The sequence below is a fragment of the Uloborus diversus genome, unplaced genomic scaffold (assembly GCF_026930045.1).
Source record: "Uloborus diversus isolate 005 unplaced genomic scaffold, Udiv.v.3.1 scaffold_393, whole genome shotgun sequence".
Taxonomy (NCBI): domain Eukaryota; kingdom Metazoa; phylum Arthropoda; class Arachnida; order Araneae; family Uloboridae; genus Uloborus; species Uloborus diversus.
In genome coordinates, this window is record NW_026558564.1 from 92,166 (window position 1) to 112,136 (window position 19,971).

The 19,971-nt window shown below is 31.8% G+C and overlaps 2 protein-coding genes across 2 annotated transcripts in view; both read right to left on the reverse strand.

Annotated features, from left to right (window-relative positions):
* LOC129233413 (activated Cdc42 kinase-like) overlaps nucleotides 1–5,064 on the reverse strand; it is a 77,201-nt gene extending 72,137 nt beyond the window's left edge. Inside the window, 1 exon segment of the mRNA XM_054867443.1 lies at nucleotides 5,049–5,064. The gene's annotated coding sequence lies outside the window, so the exon portion shown is untranslated.
* A 4,759-nt stretch (nucleotides 5,065–9,823) lies between these two features.
* The window catches only part of LOC129233412 (BLOC-2 complex member HPS3-like), a 47,045-nt gene continuing 36,897 nt past the window's right edge, over nucleotides 9,824–19,971 (reverse strand). Inside the window, exons 17-21 of the mRNA XM_054867442.1 lie at nucleotides 19,213–19,279; nucleotides 18,993–19,096; nucleotides 13,497–13,703; nucleotides 11,099–11,189; nucleotides 9,824–10,105 (exon numbers count right to left, since the gene is read on the reverse strand). Coding sequence (XP_054723417.1) covers nucleotides 9,924–10,105; nucleotides 11,099–11,189; nucleotides 13,497–13,703; nucleotides 18,993–19,096; nucleotides 19,213–19,279 — 651 coding nt within the window. The 3' untranslated portion in view covers nucleotides 9,824–9,923. The remainder of the gene's footprint in view (nucleotides 10,106–11,098; nucleotides 11,190–13,496; nucleotides 13,704–18,992; nucleotides 19,097–19,212; nucleotides 19,280–19,971) is intronic.

A 19,971-nucleotide genomic window follows, 5' to 3' on the forward strand; every position in this document is an offset into this window, starting at 1 on the left:
GGAATTTTTCCAAAAATTGGATTGAAATTATAAGTCTGATTGAAATTCGGGAACTACGTAAAGTTATGGGAGACTTGTTTCCTTGCTGATGCAACTTAAATTAAAATCAGTTTACAAAAAGCAGGGAAAAAAATCCCACATAAGTACTCAGAAATGACTAAACAAGCAAGTTAAAAACCTCAAAACAATAATGAAAATAAATAAACAGAACATTAAAAACAAAAAAAGAATTCAAAGTTTAAGTACAAACTAGCTGCATCCCACGGCTTTGCACGAGGTCTACCTCAAAAATAAAAGTTATGTCAAGTGAGGAAAGATCAACACTCAGGCTTGAACAAAAAAATAAAAAAAGAAAATTAATTTGAATTCTGAAATTTTGAATCCAAATTATGTTTTTAGCAATCACGAACTGAGACAGGACCCTACTCATTGGAGTTATTGTTTTTAGAAACGGCTCCTGTCCCCCCCCCCAAGCCTGCCTCTCCTCCTGGGCAGTTACGTGTGCATAGTTGTGGGTGTGCGTAGGCGTGTGTGGTATGTTTGTGAACGTGCGTGTGTGTAGGACATGGACGCCTCCGATCAGGAGATCGGATAGCACAAAACCGAAGCAGCCGTGCCGCCAGCAGAGGACGGAGGGCGGTGGTTCTGCTAAGGCTTCTGGTCCAAGTTGAAAAAGGCACAGACACCAAAAACGGTCAAATGAGAACAATAAGCAATCGTGATTGCTCAAAAAAAAAATCCAGTAAAATTTCGCAGCAGATTGCGGAAAAATAAAAAAAAGTTAACATTTTAAATTCTCCCGATTACAGAAAAAGCTTTTAAAACAAAAGCAAGAATTTTACTTGTTCATATTTGAGAAAAAAATGGCAACATGTCTTTTGCCTCAATGATTTTCTTCATGCTAAAAATTTTAATAAAAGTATTGTTGCGGAAAATTGAGATGAAGCACCAAATAATAATTTGAATGGAGGAAGTCTTTAAAAAATAGGAATTATATGTCGAAATCTAAGTGTCATAATTAATAGTTTTTTTAATCGATGCCTCCGCTACTTATTATTGGAGAATTATGTTAAATAGCCGACCTTCCCGTCTGGGTCGATGGTCAGTTTCGTTCGGAAGAAGTAACTTGGACATAGATGACTACAACCTACAGTGGCGTAGCTAAGGAGGGGCAGAGGGGGTGGTCTGCCCCGGGTGGCACTTTCTGAGGGGCAGCAATTTCACACTTTTGATCTATTACTGGAGGCAAAAAAATGAAAAAAAAAGGTCTTTGAGTTGTAAGGTTTTGGTACGACTATGATAATAAAATTACTCCAATACAAAACATGTGTTTTTCTTGTGGACATCTATAATTCTTGTGGACATAGCACTATGGATATCCATAATATTTTCAGAAAATTTCAGAAACATGTCAACTTTAGTTTGTTTAATTTTTTAAAATTTTCAATCCTTATTTGAATTTTTGTAGTTGAAATTTAAAATAAAAGAATATATTGTACTTTCTAGTAGCTGTGAATTATCCAATATTTGAGGTAAATTTCACCCCGTTACAAGTCTTTGTTGCCGATAAAAAAGGAGCGGGGTTCAATACTTTTTTTGTGTACTATCGATGTGCAAAGTTTTATTTCAATCTGGGATTTACACTTGGGTAATCTTTACTTGTTAGTAATACCTAGATGTGGTTCTGGGGTAGAGAAAGGTTGAGTACCACTGCTTTCGACTATTGCATTTGGGACATTTTAGAGTCTAAAGTAAATGCTAAGGAGCACAGAAGTCTGGACTCCCTCAAAGCTTTTTTTTACACTGAATGAATAGAACAAATTACTTGTTAAAATGATTTGTGTTGCAATGGGACAGTGGCGCAAGATCTTTAATTGAAGTGCTATCTTTAGTAATCCATAAAGATGGCGATTGATTGGAATACAATTAATTCAAACTAAACTTTCATGTATAATGCAATATACCTAACAGCATGGTTATCACATCCAAAGACTGTAGTTTTGTTCATATTAGAACCATAGAGCAGGAATTAAAATGGAGGGAGGAAGTCCAATCACTGGCTTAGCAAAGGCTGACCCAAAGATCCCAAGTCACGTGACTCAACAAGGGCGAATGGTTGGCACATTTTGCAAGAACAAGTGAAAGAAACCTGATTTCTTCCACAATGCTTTTCTTTAAAATCTATCATGCAACTTGAGGTCTTGGTCTCATAAATGAAAGTCTTTAGTCCCTCCACTTTATCTCTTCTCAAAGATTAGAACCCTTCAGTCTGACATAGTGAATAACAGAGGCAGAGGCCAAGGGTGCCCATATGCAAAAATGTAAGCGGGGGGCTCAAATATTTTACCCATGGGTTAGGAGGGTATTTTCTCCATGAAAACAGATTTCAGGACAGGTTAGAGTCATTAAAATATTTCATTTTTAATAACTTATTCATTATAGGCTGGAGAATAAATGTTTTTACATTTTTGCAAAGAAAAAAGTACCAAAAGCAAGGAAGTTCTAATTTCAAAGGGGGAGGGGTCGAGCCCCCCCTTTGCCCCCCTATATGGGCACCCTTGGCGGAGGCAGATGTCATCTCATTGAAGGAGAAAATTCCTAGTAGGTAAAATAAATTTAACTCGCCAGCAAGTGTCTGCTGCATGGTGGGGTTCGACTAGTGAATTGAAGGCAAAACTTGGTTATTTGCCAGTAAGTTACTGCCCCTAAGCCAGGGCTAAGGCAGAACTACTTACAAACTTTATCTACCAGTTTGTTGGCGCTCTCAGCGTTAATGAGATAACAGCTGCCTCCAGCTTGGTCATTCACCATTCAAGACTGAAGAGTTCCAATGAATATGAAACTGCAGTCTCTTGATGTGATAACCGGGCTGTCTGGTAAATTCCATGTAGTTCTCCCTTAGGCTTGGCCGAGTGGCGGTAACTTTCTGGCTCAAGCTTTGCTTTCAATTCAGTAGTCATACCGCACCATGCTGCGGACACTCACAGGTGAGATAAATTTACTTTATCTACCAGCTTGTTGACACTCTCATCTTCAATGAGATGTTATCTGCCTCCAGCTTGGTTATTCACTATTCCTGACTGAAGAGTTTACTTTCATCATATTGGTGCATATTTATTTTCTATTTTATCTGTGCGTAATGAAATGATTCAATATGTGTCATAGTGTTTTATAGCCACTCTGTAAAAGACAGTGCCAGGCTATCTGTTGTAAGATGTACCCAGCATTACATTTTTAGGAAAAGGACAATTGTAATTTTAGCCGAAAAAAAAATTTATGGGGGGGGGGGCACGAGCCTCTCCCCCCCCACACACACAAATTAAAACAACTTGGGTGTTAATACTTTTTTCTTTGGAAAAATGTCTTCTCCAGCCAGAAATGAAAAACTTATTAAAAATATCAAATTTTAATAACTCTAATCAGTACAGAAATTGGTTTTCATGAGGAAAATATCCTGCTAAACCATAAAGGAAATATCTGAGCCCCCCCCCCCCCTCCCTCCATAAAATTTTGTATATGGGCGCCCATGTAAGCTTGGGAGTAGAAAACAGTGTTATATGGATTTTAAAGACTTTAATGCTGGTTAGGATGCAGCTGTGTTGAAGTGTGGTGAAAATAGTTGTACATGTTGACTGGAAGCATAATACACCATTCCTAGATTTGGAATGGAAACCTGTTTGTCAAAACTGGTTTCAAAATATAATACCTCCTTATTTCTAACACTGATTTAAGAATCACGAAATTGAGCCTTCAAGTAATGAAGTCACTATTGAGTAAAGACCTGTGAGATAGTCACTGATGTGAATATCACTAAATCCACATCTCTGAAGTCAAGTCAACAGCGTGTCATAGAAGCAAATCCCCAAGGGAACTTAATACTTGGGAAATTTAATTTAGCTAGTTCTCCCACAAGAAGAATTGCTAACAAGATTCATTACAGGTGACCTGTGATACTTAGATTGTTTATAGTTAGTTATTGCAGTTTAGAGCCTGTTCGCATAAACAATCGAAAAAATACTCTTTCATTAGTTCTACAAAGCTAAATTAACATATTCATTGATGATTTTTTTTTAGTTCAAATTGCATAATTGGTCCCACTTAGAGCTATTGAATCTCAAGATGTTCTTTTCAGGCATGGATACTAAGAGGAGACAAAGGAAATATAATTGCTTCCCGTCCCAGTAAGACAAGTAAAAAATTACACGATAAATAAAGAGTAAAATCTGCTTTTTTCCAGAATCTAGAATCAAACTGCCTCTTTCACAGTAAGTGCTTGGATATGAACATTTGAACACTGACAATTTCAGTAGCAATGGGATACTTTGGGACAACAGCACCCCCTTCAAATTCGGAGAAGTCTCTTGCATAACCATAGAAAAAGTCAAAAACTAATCTATTCTCGCCCCCCCCCCCCCCCCGCAAAAAATATGGCCAAGCCACTGAGCAATTTATATCTATCATACAATTTTAAAACTTACTTTCAACACATAAAAATCGAGAACTTAATGTTAATCTGTGTAATTAATTTTTTACAAATGCAATAACTTATTCAAATAAATACAAATGACAGTGCAAACAAATCACATTATAAATTTATTTTCAATCTCGAAATTTTTTTTGAAAATGCTGCAGTGATTTTCAAATTGCAGCATCCTATTCTGCAAACGTGATCAACAGATGCAGAATGTTTCTTTGAGAACGTTACGATTGATACTCCGTATCTAGCTCTAAAGAATTTTGTTATTAAGTGTTTCAAATACAAAATATATCCAGAATACGTAACATTTTTCTATGATTCATGCATCTGACTGAGCCGCTTTCCCAAGTTATTTCAAGATGACGACTCACTCAATTGGTAAACAGCAGAAAATAACAACAAAAAGTTTCTGTCGCGACATAGACGTAAAGAAATCTCATTCAGAATTTTGCCATTAAAACAATTTTCAAAACATTCTATAATGTCTATATACTCACCAGCTAGAACATTAGACAAATCCAACTCATACATATTTATAAAAAATAAAACTAAGTATGACACATAAACTTACCAGCTGAAAAAGCGTATCTAGACTTCACAAAGCAACGTGGCTCACACGAGCACAACTCTTGCAATAGCAAATTTAAGGACGATTACTGTATTTTTCAAGTTCGCTTCATTTAAAAGACGAATAACCCACACCCACATCTACTAATGTTTGCCGTCAGACATACATACTGCTGCTCCAGAAAAAGGATAAACTTCACCAAGTCATAATCTTTCCAAGAAAAATATCGATATACGTTACATCGATAGGCATAAGAATCGATATTAATCGTAAGAGTTTGTTTTCCTCAGTAGCTTTCCCAGGTCCAAGGTGTATTTCAAATCATGAATAATTGTTAAAACTGACTTTCTTTCATTCGATAAACGTGTGTATTTTAATTTAAGAACAACTAATACAACGCATAAAACAGCCAACCGAAAACAAAGTTTTCTGGGTAGCATGTTTCCTAATAGATGGCGCCACAAACAAGATAGGCAAGCAAAGCAAGGAAAGCATGAAAATCAGAGAAACAAGCGTCAGAATACATTTTTTATCTAAAAGTTTACAGTTTTCACAAATAAAAAACTTTTTTTTTTGATTAAATATTTTATGCTACTCAAAAGAAACCTTATGAAAATATTCAAAACTTGGTTCTTCTAAAAAAAAAACCCTTCCACCATATATATTTTATAAAATTAAAAACAGTTCCCTTTATTGCCATTGGATTTTTTTTCTGATCATTGCAGAAAGTTCTCAAGGAGGGTGTCCTGTCCAGCTACCAAATAGTGCCTAAAATTAGCTTAGGTACTTAATCCTTGAAGAATATACCTTAGACTCCCCATTTATGCCTGAAAATATTATACTTTAACCACCCATTTCTAATAAGACCCCTTCATAACCAGATGCTGGATCCATCTTTGTACTACAATAGGTTGCTTGGGGGACATTTAAAAAAAAAAGTTAATCAAAAAAATAAACTTTGTTTCAACTTATTAGGTACTGGCTCGACTGCTGTAAACCAAATTTAAAGTTTAATGGAATTGAAGATATGTTAGTGGTATCTAAAGTTCAGTAAACTGTTTTATGATTTAAAAATAAATCTTAGATGCCTTTTATTTGGGAGGGTCTGGAGAATGCTATTAACCCCATGCTTTGATACATATATACATGTACATGATATAGGTACATGAATGCGTGCATACAATAAAAATATATTTCCACTATAGGCACACATTCATTTACAGCACAAAGCAATATTAAGCAATTGCTTACAAGCTTGCAAAGAAAGGAACATAGAAGATCAAAAAAAAAAGAAAAATTAATTTGAATTTTGACATCTTAAATTCAAATTATGTTTTTTGCAATCACGAGTGTGTGTATGTAGGCGTGTGTGTTTGTGTGTGGGGGTATGTGTTTGTGTGTACGGGTTATGTGTATGTGTGTGTAGGCATGTGCTTTTGTGTCTGTGTGCTGGCATAAGTATGTGGGTAGTTGTGTGTATGAATGTGTGTGTGTGTGGGGGGGGTATGTGTATGAGTGTGTAGGCATATGTGTTTGTGTCTGTGTGCAGGCATGAATGTGTGGGTAGTTGTGTGTATGTGTGCGTGTATGTTTTGTGTGTGTATGTGTGGGTGTCTGTATGTATGCGTGTGTTTGTGTGGGTGTAGGTGTATGTGTGTGTGTGTGCATGTGTAGTTGTGTATGTATGCGCGTGTGTGTAGGACATGGAGGAAAACCTGGAGATGGCTTTCGCTATAGGAGCAACATCGTGAGGAGCCCGTCGACGGTGATGGTGCGGAGGGTGGCGGTGGGAAAAATCAAAAGATGCCAAAAACAGTAAAATGAGAACAATAAGCAATCGTGATTGCTCAAAAAGGTCCCAAGAATAACTAATTAAAAAATGTTTTATAAAAGAAAATCAAAATTTAAAATTTCGATTCATTTAGTTTCCCTTGAAAAATTCCCTGTTCCAGAATTAAACCTGGATTGATCCAATGAGATAATATGTCACTTAAAAACAGTTTCTTTCAGAACTTTAATTCATTTTCTATTTTCAAATCTTATTTATTTTTGAAGCAAAAAAGTAATTATGAGGAATTTGAAATTGTAGTTGTTTTCTAATAAGCATGTAAGTTTGAGTGTTCAGAAAAGATTAATTTTAGTAAATATTTTTCAAGAGTGAGTTTAAGCATTTTTCAGGTTTTATTAACCACCTGATACATGAAGTTTCAAAATAATTATTAGCAAATAAAGATTTTTAGGAGACATGGAAGTAGTATTAAAAGTAATCGCAAATACAACTAATTACAGAATTGCATATGCTTTCTAGAGTCAAAAGTAATAATAATAATATCATTTGCAAAAAAGAAAAAAAAAAAAAAACAGAAACCAATCTAAAGTTTTTAAAGTAACAGCAAAACCTGTAGTAAAATGAAAATAGTTTATTTTATTTATATTTCAAAAGAAGTCAAGACATTACAAAGGCAGTATTAATGATAATTATGATGAAAATTAACTTGAACAGTATGAAAGATGAAATAATAGAGTGATTTTCAAAACAATTGACAGTTTGGTGTCCTGGCCTTTTCCATTGAATTTAATTTTAAATATATATCTATTTTTTTTCCTGGCATCGCACAAGCATGTAGTGAGGCATTGTTTTACATTAAATTCATTGCATCCAGTGTCTTTTTTTAATGGTTGTAAATTTATAAGCCATTTCTATTACTTTAGTTAGCTAGTAATGGAAATTTCTTTGTTCTAACTAGAAAGTTTGCATAAACTTAATCTTTTTTGTATGCTTTCAAGCATCTTTTTCATTTTTTGTAAATTAAAGAAAGAAGTAGTATTTGTTATTCAAACACAGCTGTAATAGATTTTACAGTACTACTCATCTAACATTTTAAAATTTTGAATGCAGTGTGTGTCCTTAAGTCCAACTCATGAGTGTTATCCCAGGGAATTTAATATTTTTTATGTGCATAATATTTCTTTACTGTAGTTAGCAACAGTGTTAGGGAAGCCATATTTCTATCTTCTTAGAATATGAATGTCAAAAATTGCTTAGATTTATTCCTTATATGCTGTATATTGAAATGTACAATTCAATGTGAAGAGTATTTTAATCAAATCTCATGAGTGTTATGCATTTATTATGTAATATTTTTTTAAGTAAAGAAATATGCAATTAGGCATTAATGTATTTTGTGTTAAGGAAACGAAACTTAATTAAAATTAAAATTTTCAAAAACACCTATAGAATTTATTCCAGCGAAAAATTCTTCTATAAATCTCATGAATGTTACTTTTAAAAGGTAACATTCATGAGAAGGGACCCAAATGATGAGTAGATCCGTTGTAATGGATTCTGTATTACCTTAAACTCATACCTTTATTGAAGAGATTTATTTTTTCACATATATTAATTCATTTATTAAAAATTGAAGACTGAACACTGATGCAAAGCTAATGTTTGCAAAAATGAAATTTGGGTGCATTGTTAAGAAAAATCTTTAATTCTTAAGACATGGTGTTAAAATTACTATATATTTTAGAAGAATTCAAGCTCAACCTCTACAATAAATTATTTCATAAGTCCATCTCTTATGAGTGTTACTATAGCCAAAATTCAGCCTTTTTCCTAATAAACTTTTTCTTTAATATTTAAAAATTGGTTTCAATATTGAAATTTTTTAGCTTTTCATGGAAATTGCAATGAAAACACTTAATGTTTTATTTAATATGGTTTTATTGTAAACTTTACCTTTAATTTAGGAAACAAAGTAACACTCTTGAGAGAAACAGTTATACAAATACTTAAAATTTCTTAATACATAAATATTTATTCCATTTTGACTTACTACTGAGTATTTAAGATAGTTTAATCAAGATTTGTTGGATTATTTATTTTTTGAAAAGAAATTACAGAATGTTTTACAAAGGTATCACTCACGAGAATAAAGGTGACTTGCCAAGAAGTTTTTTTTTGGAGTTTCTAAAATAAAAGCAAATTAACTCACAAATAATCACTTGGTTAGAAAGCCATAAATTGTAAGGAATTTGAACCTATGAAAGTTTTAATGTTTATAACAAAAATTTCTAACTTTTGTCGAACCTAATGTGTCAATTCATTTGAAAATCACTCAATAAAGAATATCAATTAAGACAAATGCTGTAACAAATTAGATTATCTGGAGACATATAAAGGAAACTTTTTCTCTCTCAAATATGCCTAAAACATTGAGTTTGCCTAATGCATTTTTAATCAGAATCATGAGCTGATATTTAAGTTTAATGTATTTAGACTATGGCCAGGGCTTAATTTGCATAGGAGCTCACAGGGGTTGAGCTCCCGTATTTCTTTTCAATTTTATACAAATTTTGGCATTTAGAGCAAAATTAAGCCTAGTTATGCATAAAAATTAGCTGCAGGAACTATAGGGCTCGGGCACTTTTTTTGATAGAAATTCCGCCATGTCTAGCTTTGAAGAAAAAAAAAAGGTTTTTCTATAAATCGTCTGCGCTTTTCCCCATTTTTTTGCCCAGTAAAATAACTTTGCAAATAACTAAATCTTTTTTTCTCTACAAAATAATTTAAAAAAAAAAGAAAAGAAAAACTAAAATTAGTTATCAAGAAACATTGTTCTAATTTTACAGTATTATATTTTAAAAGATATTATTCTATTTTACTTATGGTGCCTGAAAAAAAAGTATACTACACTCCAAAAATATTTAAGTATTGTAAAAGTAAGGAAAAAGACAAAAGTTATTCATAGAAATAATATTTATTGGCAGTAAAATATCACAATCTAAAGAAATGCTGTTAAAATATTTTGACTAGAATAATTGGATGAATTACATGATAAATTCAAATATGTGACTTGAGTAAATTACAGGAAACTAATGAAGCATCATTGATTTGATTTCTTGTCCAAGAGATACAATTTTATTTTTCAGTTGATCAGCTTGATGTTTTTCAATACATCTTTTTACATGCGGTAAAAACACTGGATTTTCCCCTTGTGGCAACAGACCAAGAAATTCAAAGGGCTTCAGTGTTTCAGCTAGATGGTATAAAACACCTGAAAAGGAAAGAAAATATCACTCAGAATTTACTTATATGACTGCCATAATTTATTTAAAAACATACTTTTGAAAAGAAATTTTTTTATAAGACACTCCATAAGTACCAAATAATGCAACAATAAATAAAGCAACTAAGCCCCACCAGGCTAACTTCATTATTATTATTATTATTGAAGTTTAGTTTCATTTCATGCATATATTTTCGAAGAGAGTTGAAGCTTATAAGGGAAAGCGTTTTGCCAAAACAGCATAGTACGTAATACACAAAATATATTTCTGCATTTTTCGTTTAAAGTAGTTGATTTTATTTTCCTCTAGCAAGAATTTGAATAGCACTAAAAGTCACTGTTGAAAAACAATAGGTAAATAAGTGCAAAATAAAGTTAACTACTTTGTTTTTTCAAATCCTTTTCAGCCTCTTAAGCTGAAAAGTACTGATATACTTTTTATCCTTTTAAATAGATTCGGGTGTTGTCACCCAGAATGGCTTAACCCAGTGCAACTGCCTCCTCTCCTCACCCTCATCATGCTCTACTGGATCTTAAATTTATTTGGGTGATTACTACCCTGAAAGTGTGCCACCCCACATACCCCCCCCCCCCCCCCCTCCCTCCTCTAATGATGCTACTGGCTTCAATAGCTTAAACATTATTTAAAATATTGGAAGAAAATTCCGAAAGAAATTTTTTTTATTTTTGAAGAATTTTCAAATACATTTCGGGCGTCAATTACCAGATGGGCGATACCCAGGGTGGGCATCCCACCTTGCCTCCCCTCCTGTAGGGACGCTACAGGTAGCATATCCTTTATCCATCTTAAAGGCTCTCAACTCCAAATAAGCTTTATGCGTAAAGATGGCATTGTTAGTATTGTAACAACGACTTTTCTGTTTGTCAATTTTTTTCATTACCATGGCATAGTTTTAAAAATCAGCGATGTGTTTATGGGAGAAAGAGATGATTACAATGAATATGAGAAAAATTACTAACCATGGAATGTTTGTGCATATTCCTCCAATTGCGGATCCTCGTCCTGAAGTCGTTTCATATGTTCATGAAGTAAGGAAAACAAAGTGCACCACTAAAATAAAAAGTTTAAAATAAAACAGATATAAATCTTTAAATTAGAAATAAACATAAAATCTATAAATAAATCAATTACATATCTAAAGTAATAACATGTTTTTTCAACACCTATTTAGAACAAAAATCTAGCAAAATTTGCAGCATTTTGGATTTTTACACCTTTTTATCCATTATCTGTCTATTAATAAAAACAAATTGACTGTGAAGTGAGTTTTTTTTTTCCCTTTTTGTAGATTAATTGTTATAAAATTTGTCAAAAAAGGGAGAGGAGGAATTTTATATATTGACATTTGATCTTCACTTAATGATTTTTTTCAAATTAATGTCACAGAAATTTCTTTAATCTCTCTCTCTTAAAAAAATAAAAAAAGATAGAAAGAAAAAGAAATTTTATCCTTCTAAAGCTCATTTAAGCAATATTTCACTAAATATAGCACAATTTAGAAACAAAACATAGAATGGAATCTGAAGAGCATACTAAACTCTTTCAGATTTCATAACAATTATCTATTTCTAATTTAATGCTTCACATTTTTGAGACGCTTCAAGTCCGTCAAGTCTAAATTGCCCATGCTGAATTTGTGTAAATGAATAAAAGTACACATTAAAGTTATCTCAAAGGTATCAGCCACACTTGTAATTTAGATAATAAACAAAGAATTAAGTAGAATAAATAGATTACATTTTCGTTGCTCCTTCAGAACCTACTTGAGCAGTAAATCCTTCTCAGCAGTATTCACTTTTTCATTGATTCAATATTGTAAACCTATATGTGTACATTGATTCAGTGCCATGGGGATACAGACTACCATTTTAGGGGGGAGGAGGCATGCTGAAGCATGAACAATTTTATGGTTTTGGTACTAAAATTTTCTAACTGCTTTGGGGTCAATAAAAAGCACTAAATGGATTAGTAATAAGGCACTTATTACTAGTGCTTATTATTCGTCCAGTGCTTGAACACAATGTGGACTGATAATATTGTCAACAGTTGGGGGGGGGGGGGGGGGGGTCATGCGCCTCCCTTTGTAACAGCCATTGATTCTGTGACAAAAACTTTCAAAATCTGCAAAACGTTTATGATGAAATTGAGCTTTAAACTCACTATGTGAAAATATTATGAAAATAAAGTCTAAATTCAGTACATCAAAGTTTCAAATTAAGGAAATTCAAAGAGATAAAAAAATTTCTGCCTTCTGAGCAATTAGTATAAATAGAAATGGTATGGTTCAGAAGTACAACAATCACAACAGTTAACGTAATTTTGTATACAAGATCAATTTACCAAAATTGCTGAAGAAAATACTACATCAGATGTCTAAAAGGATGAAACTTTTTCATAGAAGCATTTCACACGTTTATCGTAAGTGTTAATCTTTTATCCCTTAAAGTTTTGCTACTGTAATTTTCATTTTTATTCCTATGGGTTTTCATTTTATTTTTTAAACCTTATCGACGTCTTTTTAAAAATATGTTTCTAAGTATCCCACTATAAGCAAGACAAAATATTTTTTAAAGTTCTTAACCTTCTGAAGTAGACATTTATTTAATAGCATTCAATGAATGGCTTTACAGTATGGGCAAACCTAAAATGCAAGTGTCTTAATGCTGTGATTATGACCTACGCAGCCTTCACAATGCTATGAGAATAAGTTTGTCCCAACTATAAAGAGTCTTAAACTTCAAAATCTTCATTTTTTTTTTTTTTTTGCAAAAAAAAAAAAAGTGTGATGCAGTTTTTACTTTGCTTATTTTGATACCCAAATTAAAACTTCCCAACCATTGCAAAAAATGTACAAGAGGAGTTAAACCAGAATTAAAAGCTCAATTGGCTATACCTTTTTTTCTGTGCTTTATATTCTAGTTTCACGATTCACATGTATGTTTCAATTTCTGTTCACATCTTGTAGAACCTTTATGAGATTTTAAGATCGTTATGTTTTCAGCAGATAAACCGCTCAACGTTTCTATTAAAATCTGTCTCTAAGTATCACACAAAATATTTAACCTAACAAGACAAAACATTTTTTAAAGCTCTTTAAGTGATTGAAAAATACATTAATTCAATAAGTGTTCAATTAAAACTCACAAGCCTTTTCCCACTTATTGTTACATTTTATTTAAGGATATTTTTCTCCTATTTCAAGTTTTTAAAAATCAAATAGCAATTTTGAGCACATTTTATGCTAATTATATCAGAATTAACCTGCATCTTACAAAAAAAAAAAAGAAAAAAGCTTTAAAGATGCAAGCTCTGAAGAGACAGAATAAAAAAAAAAGAAATTAAAAACAATATATTCACTTTTTTCTGGTCATTGCCAATATTTTCCTTGGCATAAGGAAGCAAAGCTTTTGGTGACATTCCTATTAATATTTTTATTGCTTGAGCTTCATTTGAACACATAACTTCCAAACTGACCCAGTCAGTCTTCTTTTCTTTGGCCGAGTATAAAAACTCCAGAACCAGTCCTTTAATGTCTTCGTTTGATCCCAAATACGATAATAGAGACTAAAAATGAATATTCAAGTTTTATTATTATATTTTTTTAAAGATAAATACAGTAAAATCTCTCCAATGTGGACACTAACGGGCCAATTTTTTTGTTCAAAATAGAGAGGCGTCCGCAGGACAGGGGTTTAATAATGTTATTTTCATTGGAACTGGGTAATTAAAAATTGTCTGCATAAGAGGGGTGTCCGTTAGGAGCAGAGGCGTAGCTAGATCCGACTTTCGGGGGGGGGGGGGAGGAGAGGGGGGTTTCTTTATATATATATATATATATATATATTAGGGTGCGTCTTATTTTTAAAGTTGTTATTTTTTCATGAGGCACCCTCTCATTTTGTTCCTTTGGAAGAAAAAAAAATTCTCATATCTGAAAAATAAAAATTGAATAATATTTAGAGGGTGCTACCACTGCTGCAAAATTTGTCAACTCTCTCTCTTTTTATTTTTTTTAAATTTATTTATTTCGTCTGGATAGTAAGTAGCAATCAGTGAAAAGTTTGTATTGTCACATGGAAGTAACCAAAGAGAAAAATCACAATATTCCTGAATGTAAAAGACCGAAAGTGTAAACCTGTAATATGAATGGCATTACCGAACTTTCGGATGCTTTTCTGACATTATTACATAAAATGACAACCATGAAATGCTTATTATTTTCTTGTATACATATGAAATATATATTTGTGTTATGTTAAACCCAACCAACCTAATTTCATGTTGATTAAAAATGTGACAAGATATATTGGGGAGTTGATTTTTACACCATTTTTTTCACAATGAATGTAATTTTAATCACTGGTAGCACCCCCTAAATTATGTTCAAATTCTATGAAACTTTTATGTGTGTATTTTTTCATCAAAAGGAAACCATTAAAGGGGTGCCCCATAAGAAATTCAAAACTTTTTTAAAAAGTGCATTATAAGACACACCCTAATATATATATATATATATATAGAAACACTATCATATATTGTATTTATAATCTGGACAAGTCAACCAAAATGAACTTCACTACTCAGTTCAATAGGCGCCACAGGCTGCTCTATGATACTGGTAGACAACACATTTGATAGCAATATAAGGATTGAACAAGAACGAAAAATCTTTTAAAAGAAGGAAAAAATGAAAAAATCCCAAAATACCTAGGGGCCTCATCAGGGGGTACTCCCCAAGGGTAGGGAAAAACCATGAGATGTTTCGTGAGTGCTGCTGGCGAAATTTGCCTAAAAAAGCAGCACTAGTCCCCGACATCTCACAAAACAAGCAAGTGGGTTACTGAAAGTCCAGAATATCAGCATGACATGAAATACAAACATTGAACCTTTTAAAACGAAAAATACAAGTTTTATCTAAAGAAAATAGAATAATATTTAAGCTACAAGATTTATATAAAGAAAATAGAACAGCATTTAAACCGCAAGAGAAACAATTATGAATTTTGTTTGGGCCAATTGCTAACCTCAAAAGAATAAAAAATGAATCAAAAAAAAAATCAGGGACCAAAGAGCAATAAAAGACTTTTTCTTGAAAAAGATGTGCTTCAAGTTTCTTTTACTGTCAAAATGATTCCTTGAACTCGCAATAAAGCACTTAATAATGTAATAATAGAATAAATACCTAACAAACTAATAAAGAGGAATTTTAATCAAGAGCCCATATTGTCTCTAGTATCGATTTAAAATTTTCACCATCATATTTCAAATTTCTATAAAAAGTTTCTTAAAGCCCCCGTATTTCAAAACCTCTTTATCTCGAATTTTTTTCTTTAATGTGAAATTCAAAATATACAGATTCGACTGTATGCAATATTCCCACTGCGCGGCTCATAAAATTAAACATATTTAACAATTTGTGAAATCTATGACAAAGAAAGCTGGATGGATTTAATAAATTGGAGGAGTGGACAGGGAGTGGATTTAACAAATCGATCTCATTTCTAAAGCGAAGTGTCAAATTTCACTCAATTATCAAAAAACTGTCACAGCAGAGGGAGGCGTCTTTATGCTTAAGGGTCACACATGGAGCAGATTTTCAATGGCATTGGGGGGGGGGGGGGCGCAAAGTGAATTTTTGACCTTTGTTACTCAGAAAAAAATCGTTTTGATTTTTTTTCTTTTTTTTCTTTCTCTTCCCTCTTTTTCTCTTTTTTTTTGAGACTAACATTTCGGGGGGGGGGGGAGGGTTTGTCCCCAAAAAACCCCCTTAGCTACGCCCCTGGTTAGGAGAGGTTTTACTGTACATTGAAATGATAAGAACTTCAAAAATGAAATTTCTAACATTTACAATTAAAAATGATTTTACAAAAAAAAAAAAAAAAAATCTTTTCCTTCCATTCAGTTTAAAAATAAAAAACTTGGAGCAGATGTGAAGCTCAAAATGGAACATATACAGGGTGGCGACAGGAACTGGAAAAAAAAGTTCCCTGACTTTTCCCTGATTAAGTTCACCAAATTTCCCTGATTTACGTTACGAATGATAATGGTTTAATTTCTAAACCCTACCTGAAAAGCATTGCATATTAAATAAAATGCAGTGTTTGAAACGGTTTAAGCTGTTAATTAAAAATATATTTTGAAAAGAAGCTCCTTTTTTTGGTAAACATAGTTATTAAATTATTGACAAAGAAATATTATAGGAAATCTAAAACAAATACTTTACTTCCAGGAACCAGTTAAAATAAGAATTCTGAGAAATTATTAAAACCATTCTTAAAGGCATATCTAATCAAGATGAAACTAAAAATTTTAAATGGAAATAATCTTGAACTGAGCTTTTAAGCAGTATAATTGTTACTGCAAGAGTAACAAGTGATAATTAAAGTAAAGAAGCAATGTAGTTCTACTTAAGTAAAAAATACTGAACCGTGTGCAAGTAAACAGCAGTATCTGCAGAAATTAGTTTTCGAGATATTTGAAGAAATGTGTAGTGGATTCAGTACTAACAATGGGAAAATGTTGGAATTACACGTTTTTTTCTCGCCTTTTTTTCAGCGGAAACCAAATAAGCGAGCTTGTACAATAAAGGTAACGTACCATAGATGACAAAAATGCAAAAATAAAAAAGAATACTATACAGTTTCTGCCCTTTACCTGCACGCGGCAGAATAGACATATTTATGTAAAACAAATTGAAATCTTTCAACAACCAGTCATATTGAGCTATTCTCTAATTAAGAACTTAGGTTTTAATGAATAAATACAGTATTTTAACTATTAAAAATAAGAAAAATATTTACTTATGTACACAACTCGGTTTCAAATGATTTCATTAGTTGTCGAAAAAAAATCTTAGATTACTTTAGTTACAAACAACATCACAAAACAACATTTCAAAAACAATTATTAATTTCAAAATATATATGTATATGGTTTTAAAAAAAAAAGAGTTTTTAAAGTCTGGAAAAAAAACCCTTCGAGTAATCTGAAGTAACAGGGAATAATAACATGGCAAAAAAACAAATTTGATTTTAAGTCAAATTAATTTTAGCAATTAAATTAATTTGAGAAAACAAAGATCTTTTCTTGAAATTGTGATATAACAGTATGCTAATTACTTCAAGACAATGAGTAAAAGCAAAGGAGCAAAGTCATAATTGATGGCTTCCTCTTTGCCTGTAGGGTTATTTATTTTACATAGCATGGAATGGGTGAAGAAAAGTTCAAGCTAAGTAAAATAAACAACTTTACAGACACAGAATCAATCTTAGGAAGCTCATCCTAAGATTCAATACTTTGACCTTGAGGAAAAAAGATGCACAAATATTCGGCAATGTGTAATCGCACCTTATTAATTTTACTTTTTTTAAACGAATAATAGGCTGAAAATTCGCATGGAATCAAAGTACTTCATTTTGCAAGGGAAAAAAATTTTTTTTTTTCTTCATTTGATCAATTTTCCCTGATTTTTTGTTATTTTTTCAAAATTCCCTGATATTTCCCTGATTTTTCCCTGAGTGATAAAGTTCCCTGACTTTTCCCTGATCTCCCTGATCTGTCGCCACTCTGATAATATACATGGACCAAAATCACATTATGCCCAAAGAAATGAAGAATAAAAACAAATAAATAATAACAATAGACAAAATTTTATGTGCTCTATATCAGCGGTTCTTAACCAGAGGGGGGGGGGGGGGGCAAAGAAGAATTTTAAGTGAGGCCTGAGTATTTTAAATAAAAAATTAAAAGTTAAATAAACAATACAGTATTCACTTTTCTGATCACATGTGAATATTAAACAACTGTCAGCCCTGTCTTTAATGTTGTGAAAGTGACTGATGTGTATGTGTACGTCAACCTCATCTAGATTTTAGATTGCTCCAAAAAACTTCTATTTATTCCTCTTTTCTTTCTTGGATATCCGATTTTTTAATAACAATATATTCAAAATAAAGTTTTATTTCGTAATGTTAAGCTTTGTGGCTGAAATTATCCGGATTTTTACTTATAAACTACCTTTAAATATTCTAATCATCTTCAGTTTAATTTTGTACTACTTCTGTATTAACATATATGATGAGGGGGATAGGTATGACTTCATTTTAGGGTTCAAAGTTGGGCATAGGAGCCTAAAAGGTCGAGAACTTCTGTTCTATGTAACTTTTTTAAAAAAAGTGAGTTTAAAATGTTATAAACATAAAAGTCAAATGGATCTGTACCAGAAAATGAGCACTAGTTTTAGCACTTTATTTGGGGACACCATTTTTTTTTTCTTCAGCCAATTGTTGAAGCCATTGTGTTAGTTGTGTTAGTTGGCTAGAGGAGGAGGAGGGGAATAGTGGCTTTATTTGAAGCTACCGTGTTTCAAAGGGTTAACATATGCAAATAATAAATGTATATGAGGTGATGATTTTACATTTTAATTTTTAATTTAATGAAGAGATAAACAGTTCATGCAAAAAATGTTAAGTCTAAATTTTGTCAAAATTTAGCAGTAAATTAATTTTTATTCTGTGCATATTTTCTGAACACTACATCTTGTAACTAACACAAGCCAATGATTTCTGGGAAAATTTATGTAGCATTTTAAACATGCTTTATTTAAAGCTGATTCAATTGGTTCATGTCTGTACCATTGATGTTTTTACATGTTATTAAGTTCTTCCTGATCAGCACTTTGCGTGACACTTACAAATATCATTAAGCATCTAAAACACAAAGTGCTTTCTGTATCAGTGGGGGAAAATCTTGCGTTATCCTTTGCTAATTAATTAAAGTGGAAGATTTGTTTTGGTACAAAAACAAAACCGTTTTCAAAAATCAAATATAATGAACTAAATGTATAAATATTACTTGTAATCTAAGTAAGTCTTCATTACAATTCCAGCAACAACAGGAATCTGCAGAAGTATCACCAGAACTAGATGTGAGCATGCAAGTTCGTGAAATCCCCTTGCCTTGAAGAAAATCACAAAAATTATAACATTCAACGTGTTAAAAGGGTTTTAACTTAAGGATGTTTTTATTACAATTTTTTTTTTTTTTTTTTTAGAAAGAGAAAAAGGTAACACACCATAAAATGGAGGCATTTCATTCAACCATGATGGTCTTGATCCAAACAGTGATGCAAAAGAAATCATCTATAATTAAAATCATAATTTAGTGACATTTGAATAAATGAAATGCAAAAATATAAAAAACTAATAGAAAATTGGGAAGTTATTAGTAATGAAGCACATTTTTTTTAATAAAATATTCAAAACGATAAAAGATATTATACTCTGTTTAAAAAAAGTTGTTTTACAAGCAAATAACTTTTTTGAAAAAATAAAACTAAAATGTAAGATAAACACATCAAATGATAACAGGGTGGCGACAGGAACTGTGAAAAAAAGTTCCCTGACTTTTCCCTGATTTCCCTGATTAAGTTCACCAAATTTCCCTGATTTACGTTACCAATGATAATGGTTTTCTTTCTTTACTCTACTTGGAATCCATTGTATATTTGTATAAAATGCAGCATTTTAAACGTTTTAAGTTGTGTAAAGTTGTTGAACTAAAGATATATTTTAAAAAGATGCTACTTTTAAATAAAATGGTTAAAAAAACATATCAAGTCAATTTTTGGGAAAAAAACCTACAAAACAGTATATTAAATTTTTCTACAATGGAAAGATTATAGAAAATTAAAAAAAAAATACTTTACTTCGGGAAACCACTTAGTATAAGAATTTTAAAAAACTATTAAAATTACTCTTAAAAACATATGTGTATTTATGATAGAACTAAAAAGTAATTGAAATTATTTTGAACTAAGTTTTAAAACAGTATA